Source organism: Paroedura picta, chromosome 16, assembly GCF_049243985.1.
Source record: "Paroedura picta isolate Pp20150507F chromosome 16, Ppicta_v3.0, whole genome shotgun sequence".
NCBI lineage: Eukaryota > Metazoa > Chordata > Lepidosauria > Squamata > Gekkonidae > Paroedura > Paroedura picta.
Window position 1 is genome coordinate 9,560,976 of NC_135384.1, and position 15,563 is coordinate 9,576,538.

At 53.1% G+C, this 15,563-nt stretch overlaps 1 protein-coding gene across 2 annotated transcripts in view; it reads left to right on the plus strand.

Moving 5' to 3' along the window:
* Positions 1–13,201, plus strand: part of KREMEN2 (kringle containing transmembrane protein 2) — a 59,267-nt gene extending 46,066 nt beyond the window's left edge. For both annotated transcript variants that reach the window (XM_077315234.1, XM_077315233.1), the window contains 4 exons: positions 4,321–4,653; positions 6,478–6,621; positions 11,039–11,111; positions 12,038–13,201. In XM_077315234.1, coding sequence (XP_077171349.1) covers positions 4,321–4,653; positions 6,478–6,621; positions 11,039–11,111; positions 12,038–12,329 — 842 coding nt within the window. In that variant the 3' untranslated portion in view covers positions 12,330–13,201. The remainder of the gene's footprint in view (positions 1–4,320; positions 4,654–6,477; positions 6,622–11,038; positions 11,112–12,037) is intronic.
* Positions 13,202–15,563: the final 2,362 nt, after the last annotated feature.

Below are 15,563 nucleotides of genomic sequence, written 5' to 3' on the forward strand. Positions count from 1 at the left end.
AGCATGTTTAATGATCAGTCCAGACTGGCGCCCCAGGACATAAGGATCGGGGCCTTCACGGCTGGCTCCTGCCTGATGCCATTTTCCCATCCTGAAACACCCCCACTGGGGTGGGGTGGTGGCACTATTTGGACCACTGGGGAAACCCATGAGTCTTTCAGGGGACATCTAGATTTCCTCACCAGGACTGGTAGCACCCATGATTGTTGTTTCAAGTTGGTGAAATGGTGTGTGGGAGAGGTGTGCCAGGGTCCCAGTCCAAACTGAGCCATCTTGGGCTAGTGATTAAGAGCAGAGGCCTCTAATCTGGAGAGCCAGGTTTGATTCCCCACTCCTCCCCATGCTGCTAATTGGCCAGTCACAGTTCTCGTAGAACTGTTCTTGCAGAGCCGTTCTCTCAGAGCTCTCTCAGCCACATCTACCTCACAGGGTGTCTGTGGTGGGGAGAGGAAGGGAAGGCGATTGTAAGCCGCTTGGAGACTCTTTTGGGGAGTAAAATGCAGGATATGAAAACCAGCTCTTCTTTCTCTTCAAATGAGGAGAACTTACAACTTACACCTGACAATTACACAAGGGAGGGACTCCAGATCCAACCTGCCTTCTCCATAAAGTGCTGATCAGCCTAGTCTGGGGCGTCCTTTTGAGGGACTCCCCACAAGATTCCCTCAAACAGCCCTTCAAGACAGGCTGTTCCCCAAAACGATCATAGCAGGTTTCAGGTTTATTCTTTTGCCTTCTGCTCCACAGAGCCAAGAAGAGAAAGCTGAACAGGATTAAACAATTCATGAACAAGAGATTCATGCCCAGGGGGATCCCCCCATGCACCCAAACCCTATTGATGGATTCTGATTCGGCAATTTCCTGCTCAGTTCTCCTTCATTGATCCTGCACTGAGCAGGGGGGTTGGACTAGATGGCCGGTACGGCCCCTGCCAACTCTATGATTCCATTTAAAAATCCTGGCTTCCATTATCTCTGTCTGCAGCCTGCTCTTCATTGCTGGGGGGGGGCATATTTCCTGTGGGGCATCAAAGAAATAAATGGGGGGGGGAGATGGGAAACCACCGATTTCCTCATAAGCAACAGGTTCTTCTGGAACCGTTTCCTTTAGCTCCAAATATTTTAATACTTATGAATTCGTTAGTGTCAGAAACGCTGAAGAAGAGCCATTCTTTTTGAAAAATTCGGGAGCTTTTGATCATTTAAAACCAATGCCTTCCTGAAGGCCCCCTCCCCAACCCCCTTTGAGGAACTGTCTGATTTATTTCGGCACCATTTACATTGGATGAGCGTGAGAGTCCTCTTGAAAAACCCGTCAGGGGAATCTTGGGTGGGGGGTCACGGTTAGGGGGGTCAGGCGAGTGGCGTTTGGAGCACGCCCACAAATATATCTAATTGAAGCTACAATTATTCCTATTCATAAAAGAAGCATATTAACATTCCCATCGAAGCTATCCTGCCCTAAATTTAAGTGCTTGTTTTTCTACAAAGATTCTTAGGCGGGTCAAGCCGGAGCTCCTGGCACAGAGGTCTACCCACCGGCCCCAACCTGGCCACCTCTTCGTCTTCCGTCATGCTGGCCCATCTATTAACTGCCTTCTTTCCATTGACGAGACGTTTCCCCCACTAATTGCGTACTCCGGTTTTTAACTGTTGCTTCCAGAGCGGCCCACGACATAAAAACCACACGTAGAACCCCACAATAAAGGCGCCGTGTTAAAACAAGCAACCTTTGCAGGCTGGACGGAGCAAGCAGGAGAAAACACAAAGCCAGAGTGAGCCGAGGCTGCTTCTGCCTTTCGGAACTTTCCTGTGTTAGGATGTTCCCAGAAGGTCAGGGCCGTCACCAAAAAGGCACTGCTCCTAGAGGACTAGTTTAAGGTTCCCCGGCTCCAGGTGGGGCCTGGAGTTCTCCTGCAAATAGCAGTGCCCTGTGATAGAGTTTATGGAATCACATTTCTACAGGCCTAAAGGTAAAGGTATCCCCTGTGCAAGCACCGGTCATGTCTGACCCTTGGGGTGACGCCCTCTAGCGTTTTCATGGCAGACTCAATACGGGGTGGTTTGCCAGTGCCTTCCTCAGTCATTACCGTTTACCCCCCAGCAAGCTGGGTCCTCATTTTACCGACCTCGGAAGGATGGAAGGCTGAGTCAACCTTGAGCCAGCTGCTGGGATCGACCTCCCAGCCTCATGGGCAGAGCTTCAGACTGCATGTCTGCTGCCTTACCACTCTGCATCACACGAGAGGCCTACCTAGGTCCTAAACTGACTTTTGGTATGAGTTTCCCGGAAAAATCATAGTGAAGCGGTGGAAAACTCAGTGGAAAGCCTGGAAGGTGGACAATAACATCACAACAACGTCCTTCGGAAGCCTTCACTGCAGTTGGGAGGGGGGACAGTGCATGAGGTCCACGTGGAAGCAGCGGCAGACGCGCATCTTCTGGTGTGGCTGGCAGCAGCTCTCAGACAGAAAAAGGTGTTTCCAGACTCTGGCCGTCTTTAGCGGGAGACAGCTCGATAGAACCAGGGTTTTTTGTTTTTATTTTTTGGCATGCAAAGCAGATGCTCCACTCCTTACACAAGGCCCCGCCCTAACATTTGTCTTTTATTAATTTTGTGGCATTTGAGCTCTAACCGGCTGTAATTACAGCGGCCCGGATTTTCTGTATGGATGCTTTTGTGATTCGGTTAATTCTCAACAGTCCCGTGAACCCGGTCCCTTTATGTTCTGAACAATTGATCCAATTTTGCATCCCTCTGCCAGGGATTTATTTTCATCCCTGCCGCGTTTGTTTTTCGCTTGGGGGGAACGTTACGCAATCATGCCTCGCCTCCACGGGGCCGTGGGCTCTGGAGCTTCCTTTTCGGCCCCTGCCGCCCATCGAAGATGAGCAGAACTGGGGGTCACAGTTGGCAGGGGGAATCAGGGCAGCACAGGGTCCATTGGGATGTGAGTGCAAATCACTCCTTGGCCGTAGATGTCTAGGGCAGGCCAACCTTGGCAGCCCCTCTCCCTCCTCACTTTGAGACTCCTTCGGGTAGAGAAAAGTGGCATAGAAGAACCAACTCTTCTTCTTCTTCTTCTTCTTCTTCTTCTTCTTCTTCTTCTTCTTCTTCTTCTGCTTCTTCTTCTGCTTCTTCTTATTCTTATTCTTATTCTTATTCTTATTCTTTATCTTCTCCCTTCTCCTTCTCCTCCTCCTGCTCCTCCTCCTGCTCCTTCTTCTTCTTTGTCTTCTTCCTTCTCCTAGTCCTCCTCCTCCTCCTTCTCCTTCTTCTTCTTCCTCCTCCTCCTCCTCCTCACAACAACTCTGTACGGTAGGTCGGATTGAAAGAACATGACTGGCCCAGGGTCACCCAGGGAGGGTCACGGCAAATGAGGATTTGAGTGCATATCCTTACAGGCCGTGAATTGGTCCTCAGGTCTCCTCCATGTCTGCCCCTGTTGTCCAGATGCCCTCTAGGGGAGCTGTGCTCAGAACTTAGCTCAGCCTTTCTCCACTTCTTTCACCTTTGAGAAACCCTCCAGGCTCCAAGAAACCCCAGAAGTGGCACCATCTTGCAGAATGTGATTCGGAAGCAGGGCTGTGGACACGCACACCCGGGGCCCCTTCCATTCCCACCCTCTCCAGGCCCATCATTGGACATTTCAGGAGGGTTGGGAGGGTTGACATGGATCATATGTGATCATACGTGCTTGTATGGTTACAACGATCAGTTGTTAGCATTATTGTTATGGTTATTAACATGTTATGGATTGTTTCATGCATTGTTCATACGTTCCATGTAAACCGCCCTGAGCCTCCAGGGAGGGCGGTATATAAATATACTAAATAAATAAAATAAGAGTGGCAGGGCAGCCCCCGAGGCAGCAGCCAGGGAGGAGGACGAGGAGGAGCCGCGGCCCGGTACTGACTGATCTACGGACCGGTCCCGGTCCCAGTCCCCAGCCCGGGGGTTGGGGACCTCTGCTTTAGGCTGATCCTGCACTGAGCAGAGGGTTGGACTAGATCAGGGGTAGTCAAACTGCGGCCCTCCAGATGTCCATGGACTACAATTCCCAGGAGCCCCCTGCCAGCGAATGCTGGCAGGGGGCTCCTGGGAATTGTAGTCCATGGACATCTGGAGGGCTGCAGTTTGACTACCCCTGGACTAGATGGCTTGTCTGGTCCCTTCCAAATCTGTGATTCTAATTCACTTGCCGTTCCTTGGACGAAGGATGGGATAAAGAATTCTCAACTCAAGACACTGCCGGGAGTGCCTGGAGCCCTGCGCAAGGTCTCCCCCTGACCTTTCTCCCCGCCTCTCCCCACCGCACAGTGTCCATGGGCGCCTGCCAGGGCAACTTCAGCGACCCCTCGGGCGTGATCTACTCGCCGCAGTTCCCCGACGACTACGAGGCCGACAGCAACTGCAGCTGGGCGCTGCACCCTCCGGGCTGCGAGTCGGTCGAGCTGACTTTCCGCATCTTCGACCTGCACGGCCCCAACGACCGCCTGGAGCTCCGGGACGGGCGCAGCAACCGGCTGCTGGCCCAGTTCGACGGCCAGCGGCGGCCGGGGCCCCCGCTGCTGCTGCCCACCGACTCCCTGGTGCTTTCCTTCCAGTCGGATCAGCTCTTGCAGGCCCAGGGCTTCGCCATCTCCTACAGGGGTAAGGCAGAGCGGGCGGGCCGAACCCGTTCCGCTGGTCTTGGGCAATCGCTCTTGCAAGCCCACGCTGGTGGGGGTGGGGGTGGGGGTGGGGGGGGCAGCTGCAGGGATCCAGGTGGGGCCTGGCGGAGCACAGCCGCGTGCCTCGAGGACTGCCGAGGTCGCCGGCACAGAGAGCAGCAGCGGGGCTGTCTTTGAACTGCCAGCCTCACCCCCAGCCGTTCAGTTGGAGTCTCTAATTAGACAGCATCGGTTCCACACCTGCAAGGGAGAGGGTGTCGGGGGGGGGCGGGGGGGAGGAAGACTGTCCTCCCTTTGAACTGGGGCCCTGGGAATGGGGAAGAATTTGGGCGTTGGTTTTTTTTTTTTTTTCCCCTTCTTCTTCTTTACGACCGCAGAGAAGCCCTCGAGTGTGTTAGTGGCACATACCTGGGCGAACGTGGCTTCCGATCACAGCTCCCCCTCGCCCCCCCCCCTGTGCCGCCGGGTCATTACCGGCCGGCTGGGTTCTCCCGGTGACCCTTTGAAATGCTGTGGGGGGTGAGAAGAGGGGGGGGGTCTTGTGCGAGGGATCGCACGTTCCCCTCCCCGTTTGCCCCTTCCCAGCCAACGACATGCGGAGGACCCCCTCCTTCCTCAGGCCTGCCTTGACGTTTGCAGAGAGGCAGCGCAGAGCGTTGAACATCTGGGCTGGCAAAGCGCTTTGGCAGGGAAAGGAGCACCGGGAGAGACGTCGGGGGAAGCCAGCCGAAAACCGGGCTTCCTCTGAGCCAGGGTTCACCAGGGCCAGACGGCGGTGCCAGTTTTTCCATGGGCTGGAGCTTCCTTTGGCGAAGGGCTCAGCCAATCGGGCATGCAGGGGGCCGACTCAGATCGGGACTGTACTGTGTGGGCAAGGAAGGATTAAGCCCCCCCCCAGTCATTTTCCTGACCTGAAATGGCCCCTAGGCGGTTTGCTCCCCTAGAGGAGCATGTTTTGAATCATGTTTTAGTTGAGAGAATGGCAGGCTCTGATCTGGAGAATTGGGTTTGATGCATCCGGCCACCTGACCGTGAGCCAGTCGCTGCTCTCTGAGAACTGTTCTCGCAGAGCAGTTCTCTCAGAGCTCTCTCAGCCCGACCTACCGCGCAGGGTGTCTGCTGTGGGAAGAGAAAGGGCTCAGTAAGCCACTCTGGGACTTGATCGGGGGGTGAGAAGTGGGGCGCAAAAAACAGCTCCTCCTTCTTGTACTTCTAAGCTGCCTTGAGCAGGCTTCCCAGAAAAGCTGCAGAGCCATGTTCTAAATAAATAAAGGACACATAAACATGCTTGTTCACTTACCAATGCATAAACGTTTCACCAACAAGGCAAACAGCGGCTGCTCCATTAGCATTTCAGGCCAGGAAGAAAAGGGGCTTAAGGACCCACCACCAAGTGTGCATGGGGTGTCCTCAGCATGCCACAGGGGAGGCCAACTGTGGCTCTTCAGGTCTCCATGGACTACAATTCCCATGAGCCCCTGCCAGGACATGCACATGCTGCCAAGGGCTCCTGGGAATTGTAGTCCATAGACACCTGGAGAGCCACAATTGGGCCACCCCTGCCTGAGTAGATGTTTGCCATCCCTGGAAGAATTTGTAGCGTGGGTGTATTTCTGTGCTTTTTTCCTCTTGCCCTTCCTCAGCTAATACGTAACCGTTTCTCGCCGGTCCATTCACCGTGGGGTAGAAGCCACGGGACAGTGGTGACCTTCATCGTACATGGAAGTCCGGCCTTTGGGGAGAAGGTGGGCTAGAAATCGGCAACCCCGCAACCTGTAAACGGCCGCCTTTTGTCTCCTGGCAGGGGTGAAGGGTCCCGCCATCAACGAAGCCCGATCGGACTTACGGACGCTCCCGGGAGACGGATCCCGCCTTGTCCCGACCTCCTCGGAGTGGCTCAACTCCACCTGGACTTACAGCGCCAACGACTCTGCTGTCGGCGTAGGAGGTAAAAAACCGAGACCACTGCCGTTGACGCTTATGTAACTCTGCGTCTTTTTGCTTCAGACTGGGGGACCCACAGGCCTGCATATCCCACACGGGCAAGGGCGAGAGAATCGCAGCACCACCGATAGAATCCTAGAATCCTAGAGTTGGAAGGGACCTCCTGGGTCATCTAGTCCAACCCCCTGCACCATGCAGGATGCTCACAACCCTGTCGCTCATCCACTGTCACCTGCCACCCCATCTCGCTCAAGGGAATTTGGAGCAGGGCGCATAAGAACGTATGGAGAGCCCTGCTGGATCAGAGCAGCGGTCTGTGTAGTCCAGCATCCCGTCTTGCACAGTGTCCAAACCAGTTCAGGCCAACAATAAGGCACAGAGGTCAAAGCCTTCCTCTGACCTTGCCTCCTGGCTTGGGATCCAGAAGTTTAGTGCCTTTAAACGTGGAGGCTCCCCTCAGCCGCCATGGCTAATATCCATCGATAGACGTATCCTCCCAGAATTTATCCTAACCCTTTTTAAAGCTTATTAAAGCTTATTTAAAGCTGATTTTAAAGTTTATTCCTGTAGCTATCACAACATCCCCTGGCAGCGAATTCCACATTCCGCTCACCCCCTCTCTTGGGGATGGGGCCGTGGTGATGCAAGCAGGCTTATTTTGGTTCACCCAGACACGGCGCAGAAAAAGTCTCTCGCCTTGCAAGGGGTGTGTGTTAGTGTGTCTGCCTCTGTGTGCTTAACCCTTTCCTAACTGCCACTCCTGGGCTTCAGATCACGGCACAGACACTGGCCCACTGAGTCCAGTTGTACATTCCCGAGGTGACATAATAGGATTCTCTGGGGCGAGCCATTTGGAATGCTGAAATAGCAAGTGGTGGAAGGATTAAACACACACACACGCCACACACCTGCCCCCTCTGTGTTCTGTCCGGGTTCCCTCACTATACACCAGTGGTTCTTAACCTGGGGGTCGGGACCCCATTGGGGGTCGAATGACCCTTCCACGGGGGTCGCGGCAGGGCAAGCAGCTTGGCCAGGGGGGCGCCATCCACACAACAGCCTTGTGGGGTAGATCAAGGTAGAGCATTTGTCTGGAGCAGCGGAAAAGAGTGAGATCGGCATGGTGGGACAAGAGGCAGAACTGAACTGAGAAACCCCGGAAAAAAAACAGTGTATATACAATCATGAACAATGGATCTTCATGCCATTGGTCAGTTTCGGTTTAATTTCTGAGAAAGAACCCTTGCATAGTTTTACGGTTGGGGGTCACCATAACATGAGGAACTGTATTCAAGGGTCGCGGCATTAGGAAGGTTGAGAACCACTGCTATACTCATTTGGGTATGCTGTTGAATAACCATTGTTGTGGTATAACCTTGCCACCAGGGGTCGCCTTCTGGTACCTTTCTCACTATTACAATAACAACAACTTTATTTTTATGGCCCGCCCTTCCCAGTTGCCTCAGGGTGGGTAACAAGAAGATGCATACAATTAATTTTTTACATTGATAAAACTGTTTTTGAAGGGGGTGGTTAAGGCTGCAAAGAGCCTTTACTCGTTTGTGTTTATTTTTTCATTTATGTATGTATGTGTGTTTGTTTGTTTGTTTGTTTTGTTTTTAATGCGTTTATGCCCTGCCCTTCCCGGAGGCTCAGGAAAGGATTCAAATGTATAAAGAACAAAACATTAAACATTAGGTTTTAAAATGTTTTCCATAACAATAATAACACACAAAGCTAGAGGGCGTCACCCCAAGGGTCAGACATGACCTGGTCCTTGCACCTTTACCTTTAATAACACACAAGGGAGAGGAAAGGGAAGGCGACTGTAAGCCGCTTTGAGCCTCCTTCGGGTAGGGAAAAGCGGCATATAAGAACCAACTCCTTCTTCTTCTTCTAAACCAGTTTCCCAACTGTTTCCTTCCCCAAGTGGAAAAAAAAGGGGGGGTGAGGAATAAGAAATCCATTCCGATAACGTTTAGCTGGATGGGTTGTAGGCAGGGCGGGGGCCAGCAAGCTATAACATTCTTCCTAGGCCTCAACCACAGCTCTGTCTTGCAGGCCCTGCGGGACTCTTTACGGTCCCGCAGAGCCCCTGATCTCATTTGGCAGGCATTCCGCCAGGCCGGGGCAGCCCTGGCCTAGGTTGAAGCCAATTTTACATGGCACGTGTACTCCGCTTTTAATAGCGAAAAAAGGGAAAAGAAAACCCAGAGAAAAACTGTATCCAGCATTCTCTGTAGCTCTCCCACTAAGCCAGTGTGCCTTGCATCGTCAGAGCTGTTCCTGTGTGGAAAGCCCACGAAACGGCAGACTTGCTGGGGGTCAACAGGGCCGGGTCTGGTTAGTGGCTGGACAGTGGAAAGGATGTCTGTGGGAGGAAGGTGGGATTAATGCCAGGCATCATTTTGACCCATCTCTGGGGAAACAGCCATGCACCAGGCCTTTGTTTGTCTGCCTTTGGCCAGCAATCCCAGGCAGCCCCCTGCAACCTTAACCAATCCCTTCGCGTTGTCAGTCATGAGAGCTAGGAATCGACACCCACACCTGTCAGGTTGCTGAAGCGGGAGAGATCAAGGAGCAGAGGCATGTGCCCTGCCTCTTTTATGGGACCCCGCATCGTTAGCGCGCCTGGGATTCTCATCGGCCGGCCTACGCGCTTCCAGAGAGTCAAACGCGCATAGAGGTATGTGCGTCTCTGGCGGTGGAAAATGCGGGAACGAAGCCGCAAGCATATATGGCAACCCCCACAAGAGAAGTTTAGAGGTGGTTTGTCATGACATTGGCCTTCCTTGGTGATCTCCCACCCAAGGTCTAACCAGGGCTGACCCTGCTTAGCTTCCTAGATCCCACCGGATAGGCCTACCTTAGGCCATCCAGGTCAGGGCTTTGTGTCTCTAAAGGTAAAGGTATCCCCTGTGCAAGCACTGGGTCATGTCTGACCCTTGGGGTGACGCCCTCCAGCGTTTTCATGGCAGACTCAATATGGGGTGGTTTGCCATTCCCTTCCCCAGTCATTACCGTTGACCCCCCAGCAAGCTGCGTACTCATTTTACCAACCTCAGAAGGATGGAAGGCTGAGTCGACCTTGTGCCGGCTGCTGGGATCAAACTCCCAGCCTCATGGGTAGAGCTTTCAGACTGCATGTCTGCTGCCTTACCACTCTGCGCCACAAGAGGCTCTTTGTGTCTCTACCATGATCCATAAACATGATCGCGAGTAGGGATGCCAGTCCCCATGTGAGACCTAGGGATCCCCTGGTTTTACAGCTCATCTCCTGGCGACAGAGATCAATTCCCCTGGAGATAATGGCTGCTTCAGGGGGTGGAGTCCATATACTCCACTGAGGTCCCGCCCTGCCCCAAATCCCGCCCACTCCTAGCTCCACCCCTAAATGCTCCAGGTATTTCCCGACCCAGAGCTGGCCACTTTCATTGTGAGTCAGGGGTAGTCAACCTGTGGTCCTCCAGATGTTCATGGACCACAATTCCCAGGAGCCCCTGCCAGCGTTTGCTGGCAGGGGCTCATGGGAATTGTAGTCCATGAACATCTGGAGGACCACAGGTTGACTACCCCTGGTCTAAGCCATCCCCTTCCTTCATTCTTATGGGCTGCATAATGCACAGTTTGCCCCCTGGCGGAAAGGAAGGGCTCTGCAACTACGGAGGAACTGAGGGAGAAACATGTTCGGACAAAGTGTAGGGAGAACATTTTTTCAAGAGATGGGTTATTTTTTCCCCCACAAAGTGCAGCTATGGAAACTGCAAAAGGAACTTTTCTGACCCTTTCTTCTCTGGCTGTCCCCCCACCCCTCCAAAACCAGCACCACCACACTGTTGGTGTGGCAAATTTACGGCTCCTTCCCCCCCTCCTTGAATTGTGGTGAAAGCAGATTGGTGTGTGAGCGTGGAGGCCGGCTTTCTACAACAAAGGCTCCCCAAGAGGAAAGGGTTAAGAGCAATCGTCCCAGTCTCTTGCAAACTCAGCAACATAAAAACATCCCCTTTTAAGAAGCAGAGAAAGAGACGCATTGTTGACTTTTTGGAACACGCTCGAAACAGCAAATACAATAACATTTCCTAGGGCTGCCTGGGATGTCTCACTTCCCCCAGTAGGCGTCTCACTTCACCCAGTTGGCCGACAGAAACGTCAGTGGGACGGTCTGAGCATTTCTCCTGACTTGTCAGATGTGAAATCTGCTATTTTCCCTTTTCCTCCCCCGGCAAGTGAATTCAGTCTTGATCATGATGGATTAAAACTGGGGCAAGCTTCTTAAGAGTCATATGAAACCGCTTTGCTGGTCCAGAGGGCTGGCCGGCTTCTCCTTCCCGCCAGGATCCTGGCGCTTCCTCAGTCTTGGTTTATGGGATGGTTTTAAAGGTCGCACACTAATAGTGTCTCCTGACTCTTTTGTCCCACAGCTTGGGTGATGTACACCGCCACGGGGACCTTTGTCTTCGCCATCCTCATTATCACGTACCATCTGCGCAAAAGGTAGGTTGGGAGAAGAACGGGATGGACACGATCCTTGGGTCCTGTCCTCCTCACCCTGGAAAGCGTGGTCTTCAGGTTGGCAGGGGATCCCTCCAGCTCAGAGGCCTGGGTTCTGTTCCTCCGAGTAAGTTTACAAGGCGGGTTAGTGAATGGTGGGAGACCCGATGGGAGAATTTGAAAGAATGGGGAGAGAAGAAAGGATCGGTGTCGTCTTCTGGTGAACGTTCCAGATGACGACTTGCAAGACCTGGGTTCATTTGTAAGTCACTTTGAACAGGACTCTGAAGAGGCAGAAATATTCTAAATAAGTAAATTTTTAAAATTCCCCACTCAGCCACAATGATACTCATGGGACGGCCTTGGGCCAGCTTTTGAGATGGATCCACCCAGTTCTTCTGCAGATGAGGAAGGCAGGATAGGGGTCCAACTCTGACTACATACAAGGTCCATGATGAGCATCAGAGGACCTGCAGTGAAGAGAGAAACTGGGTGGGATCGACAGGGCTCTCTAGCTTCATCATCACCTGGTTTTGTACCTTTCTTCTGGGGAAGGTGCTCCAACCCCAGGGTGCCTGGCATTCCCCTCTCTTCCTTGAGATGGAGAGACTGGGTCCAGGCACCTCCCACAAAACCATCCTGGAAAGGACCCTCCCCACCATTTTACTGACAGAAGCCATAGGCTGGTATTGCAGCCACTAAGGGAACTCATTTCGTGAAGATACAGGGACCCCGTCTGTGATTTGGGTTTTGATTGTTCTCCATGCCTGGTTTGTCTTAGGCTTGTAGAAAGAGCTATCCTGGCTGGTCATGGCCCTAAATCCGAGATTTAAGTATCCACCGAGAACGAAATAGACCGATGCTACCATTAGGTGGTGTGGATTCTCACCTCATCTAGGTCTGCTGCTCACTTTCCCCCTTCTTTCCAGGACTTGCCTTTTCGTGCAGAAGAAGACGGGCAGTTCTCTGAGCCCCTTCTCCAAGGGTCCGCGAGGCCGCTGCCAGTGCCTCGGGGGAGAGGCGTGGGCCGTGGCCTACCGCCACACGCGCGTGGTGATCTGCACCACCAGCGGCGCACCGCACCACCGCCCCCTGCGCAACAGCGGCGGGGTGGGTGGGGATGACGAGGCCTCCTCTGACTGCTCTTGCTTGTGCCACAGTTACGAGAACCTTTCTTCTACCAACCAGTCCTCCCTCAAGTCTCTCATCTCCACCATCTGAAGGCGCCGAGGCCCTGTCATGTCCCCCTCTGACCGCCACATCGGTCCAGGGACAGGCCCTCTTTCCGTGGACAGACTTTCAATGTACGGAATACCCTTGGATGCCTGGATCTCAACTGAGTAGGAGGCAGGAGAACTAACTTATCAGACGTTGATGCCTGGGATGTTCCGTTGGCAGCAACATATTGGGAACAGGAGAGCCATCGTGAGCAAATGTGCTGAGCTGCGTTTTCCACCGTCTAGAGAACCTCAAGAAGCTGCCACCGAAGTGATCCGTAGAGGGGCTACGTGGCGACGGGACCGTGTAGCCGTATCTCTTTGGGAAAAGACGTATATACGCCTCTCTGGAAGCAAGCAGGCCCCTTATTGGTGCTGGGATGTTCTTAACCACCTCCTGTGAGATGCAGAGGGCTGGGTGGGGAGGAATCCCCCCTGCCCCCTCCCCGTCTCCAGTCCTGCTGTAGAAATCTCATTGCAGCAGGAGGGATTAAGGACCACCGGAGTTGCACGGAGAAACCAGAGCTGCTTCCCATACTGCGTTCTGCAGAGGGCCGACGGCGGCAGGATCCTGTGGCTGCATCCACCCATTGTTTTGGAGCGGGGAGCGGGAACGGATGGCCGGGACTGGGGGTGGCTGGTCCGCAGACACGGAGTGGGAAAAGGGGTCCTTGGTGGCACGCTGGGCCAATTGCCACTATTTGGGTATGAACCAAGGCCAGAAGGCACGGGACATGCCGAAGAGGAGGCTGTGGGGGGCGCTATAAATACATCCGAGGAGACGAGAATGGAACTGGTCCCTTTGCCTCCCTGTGCCCCACAGGCACCAATGGACTTTGGAACATAAAGCTTTCATTAAATTATTTTCATATCGGTGCCGATGCTTCTCTGTTGCTGCGCGCACTAGCCGGGGGTCAAGATTGGGATGTCGGAAGGGTAAAGATGTTCACCTTATTCACAAGCCTTAAGAGAAAAAGCCGTAAGCCAGTGTGATGTAGCAGAGCACTGGGCTAAGAACAATTGGGTTTTTTATACCCCACTGTTCACTGCTAGGAGGAGTGTCTCAAAGTGGCTTACAATCGCCTTCCCTTCCTCCCCGCATAACAGACTCCCTGTGAGGTAGATGCAGCTGAGAGAGCTCTGACAGGACTGCTCTGTGAGAACGGCACTATCAGGGCTGTGAGGAGCCCAAGGTCACCCTGCTGGCTGCATGTGGAAGAGCGGGGAATCAAACCCGGCTCTCCAGTTTGGACGTTGCCGCTCTTAACCATTACACCATGCTGGCTAAGGATCCAGGAGACCTGATTTGAATCCCCATTCAATCCCCAGCAAGCTGGGTACTCATTTACCGACCTCGGAAGGATGGAAGGCTGAGTCGACCTTGAGCCGGCTGCTGGGATTGAACTCCCAGCCTCATGGGCAGAGCTTTCAGACTGCATGTCTGCTGCCTTACCACTCTGTGCCACTATACCAGTTCAACTATGCATTCAAGACTGACAAAAGCTACCTGTCCCGTTTTGGTTGCCAACTCCAGGTTGGGAAAGCCCAGAGATTTGGGAGTGGAGCCTAGGGAGGGCAGGGTTGGGTGGGGAAGATAATTCAGAGGGGATGTTGTTGCAGAGTCTGCCCATCATACCAGCCATTTCCCACCCTGGGAAACTCATCCCTGTGGGTAATTCTGGGACAGCCCGAGGTCAGACCGAGACGCCTCGTTCCAAAGGAAACGTTTGTAAATATTGAAATCCAGGGCAGATTTATGTTAATTAGTGCTTTCAAAAGTAAATGGGTAGAAACTGTAATTAGTAGGTCACTTCAGATTCATTTACAGTTACCCAAGGCAGCTCGGTGTGTGAATTCAGATGCAGGCGGTTGCCCATTTAATCCAGGACCCGGTCAAGTGGTAATATTGAACTTCATAAAAAATTACTTTTTTGTTGTTGTTTATATTTAATTGCAAAGAGCCTCTTGTGGCGCAGAGTGTTAAGGCAGCAGAAATGCAGTCTGAAAGCTCTGCCCATGAGGCTGGGAGTTCGATCCCAGCAGCCGGCTCAAGGTTGACTCAGCCTTCCATCCTTCCGAGGTCAGTAAAATGAGTACCCAGCTTGCTGGGGGGTCAACGGTAATGACTGGGGAAGGCACTGGCAAACCACCCCGTAATGAATCTGCCATGAAAACGCTGGAGGGCGTCACCCCAAGGGTCAGGCATGACCCGGTGCTTGCTTTACCTTTATTTAATTGCAATTGCCAAAGCTTTTTCAGGGAAGGAAAATATTGCACCCATTTCCTTTTCCCCCAGAGGTTACCAAAGGGCAAGAGCCTGCCAAAGCAGGGACCCGGGTTCTAATCTCATGATGAAGAGTGAACAATAATGATATCAAGTTTGAGAATTTTAATTTGATTAAAATTAAATAGTCTATTAGTCTATAAAATAGTTTATTAGTCTTCTGGCCGGTCTTCTGAACAGGCTGGTCTTCAACTGTTACCCACTGGGGCACCCAGGGAAAGAAGCCTGGACGGATTTTCCAGATCTGCAGTGGAAACATTGTAAAATGGGGCAGAGGGAGAAAAAGATGCTGCTCCAGGATCCCGAGACCCCCTGAAGGCTGCTTTGGAAAAGGGGGGGGGGACTTAAAGACTCATATGAGACTAGCATGGGAGAAGATAAGAGTTTTTCAGCGCCTCATGTCCTGTTCCCCACAGGAGAATCCAGTCGGGAAAGCGCACTGAAAGTGCATTCTCCAGCGCATGGGCCTCAAGTGAAGCTCCGCACATGTGGAACATGAGGCGCACACATTTATGTATTATATTTATATACCACCCTCCCCGAAGGCTCAGGGCGGTTTCCAGGGAACAAGAAAAGATACAGATAACAGGTTCTCTCGGCTTGCCTTAAGCTCTTGGACCCTCAGTTTCCCATCCGCAGGACGGGGCTCATCCACCCTTCTCCATCTGTGCCATAGTCACAGTCATAGTCTGGCACTGGAGATGTGGGAGCATAGAACAGGGCAGGGGGACCAGATCCGGGCACAGCGCAATGTGCAAGCCGGTTGACAGATCCCGGGCCACCTCCCGGTGCACGGTCTGGTCCGAGGAGCAGCAGCAGCCCTCTCCCACATCGGCGCCGCTGCAATCCCGGCGTTACGCCCCAAAGGCGCAGCCTCCCTCCCTCCCGCCGGCGGGGCCCGGGAGGCGGGGGCGTGTCGGGAGAAGCCTTACGCGAACGACCGGGACCCCGAGG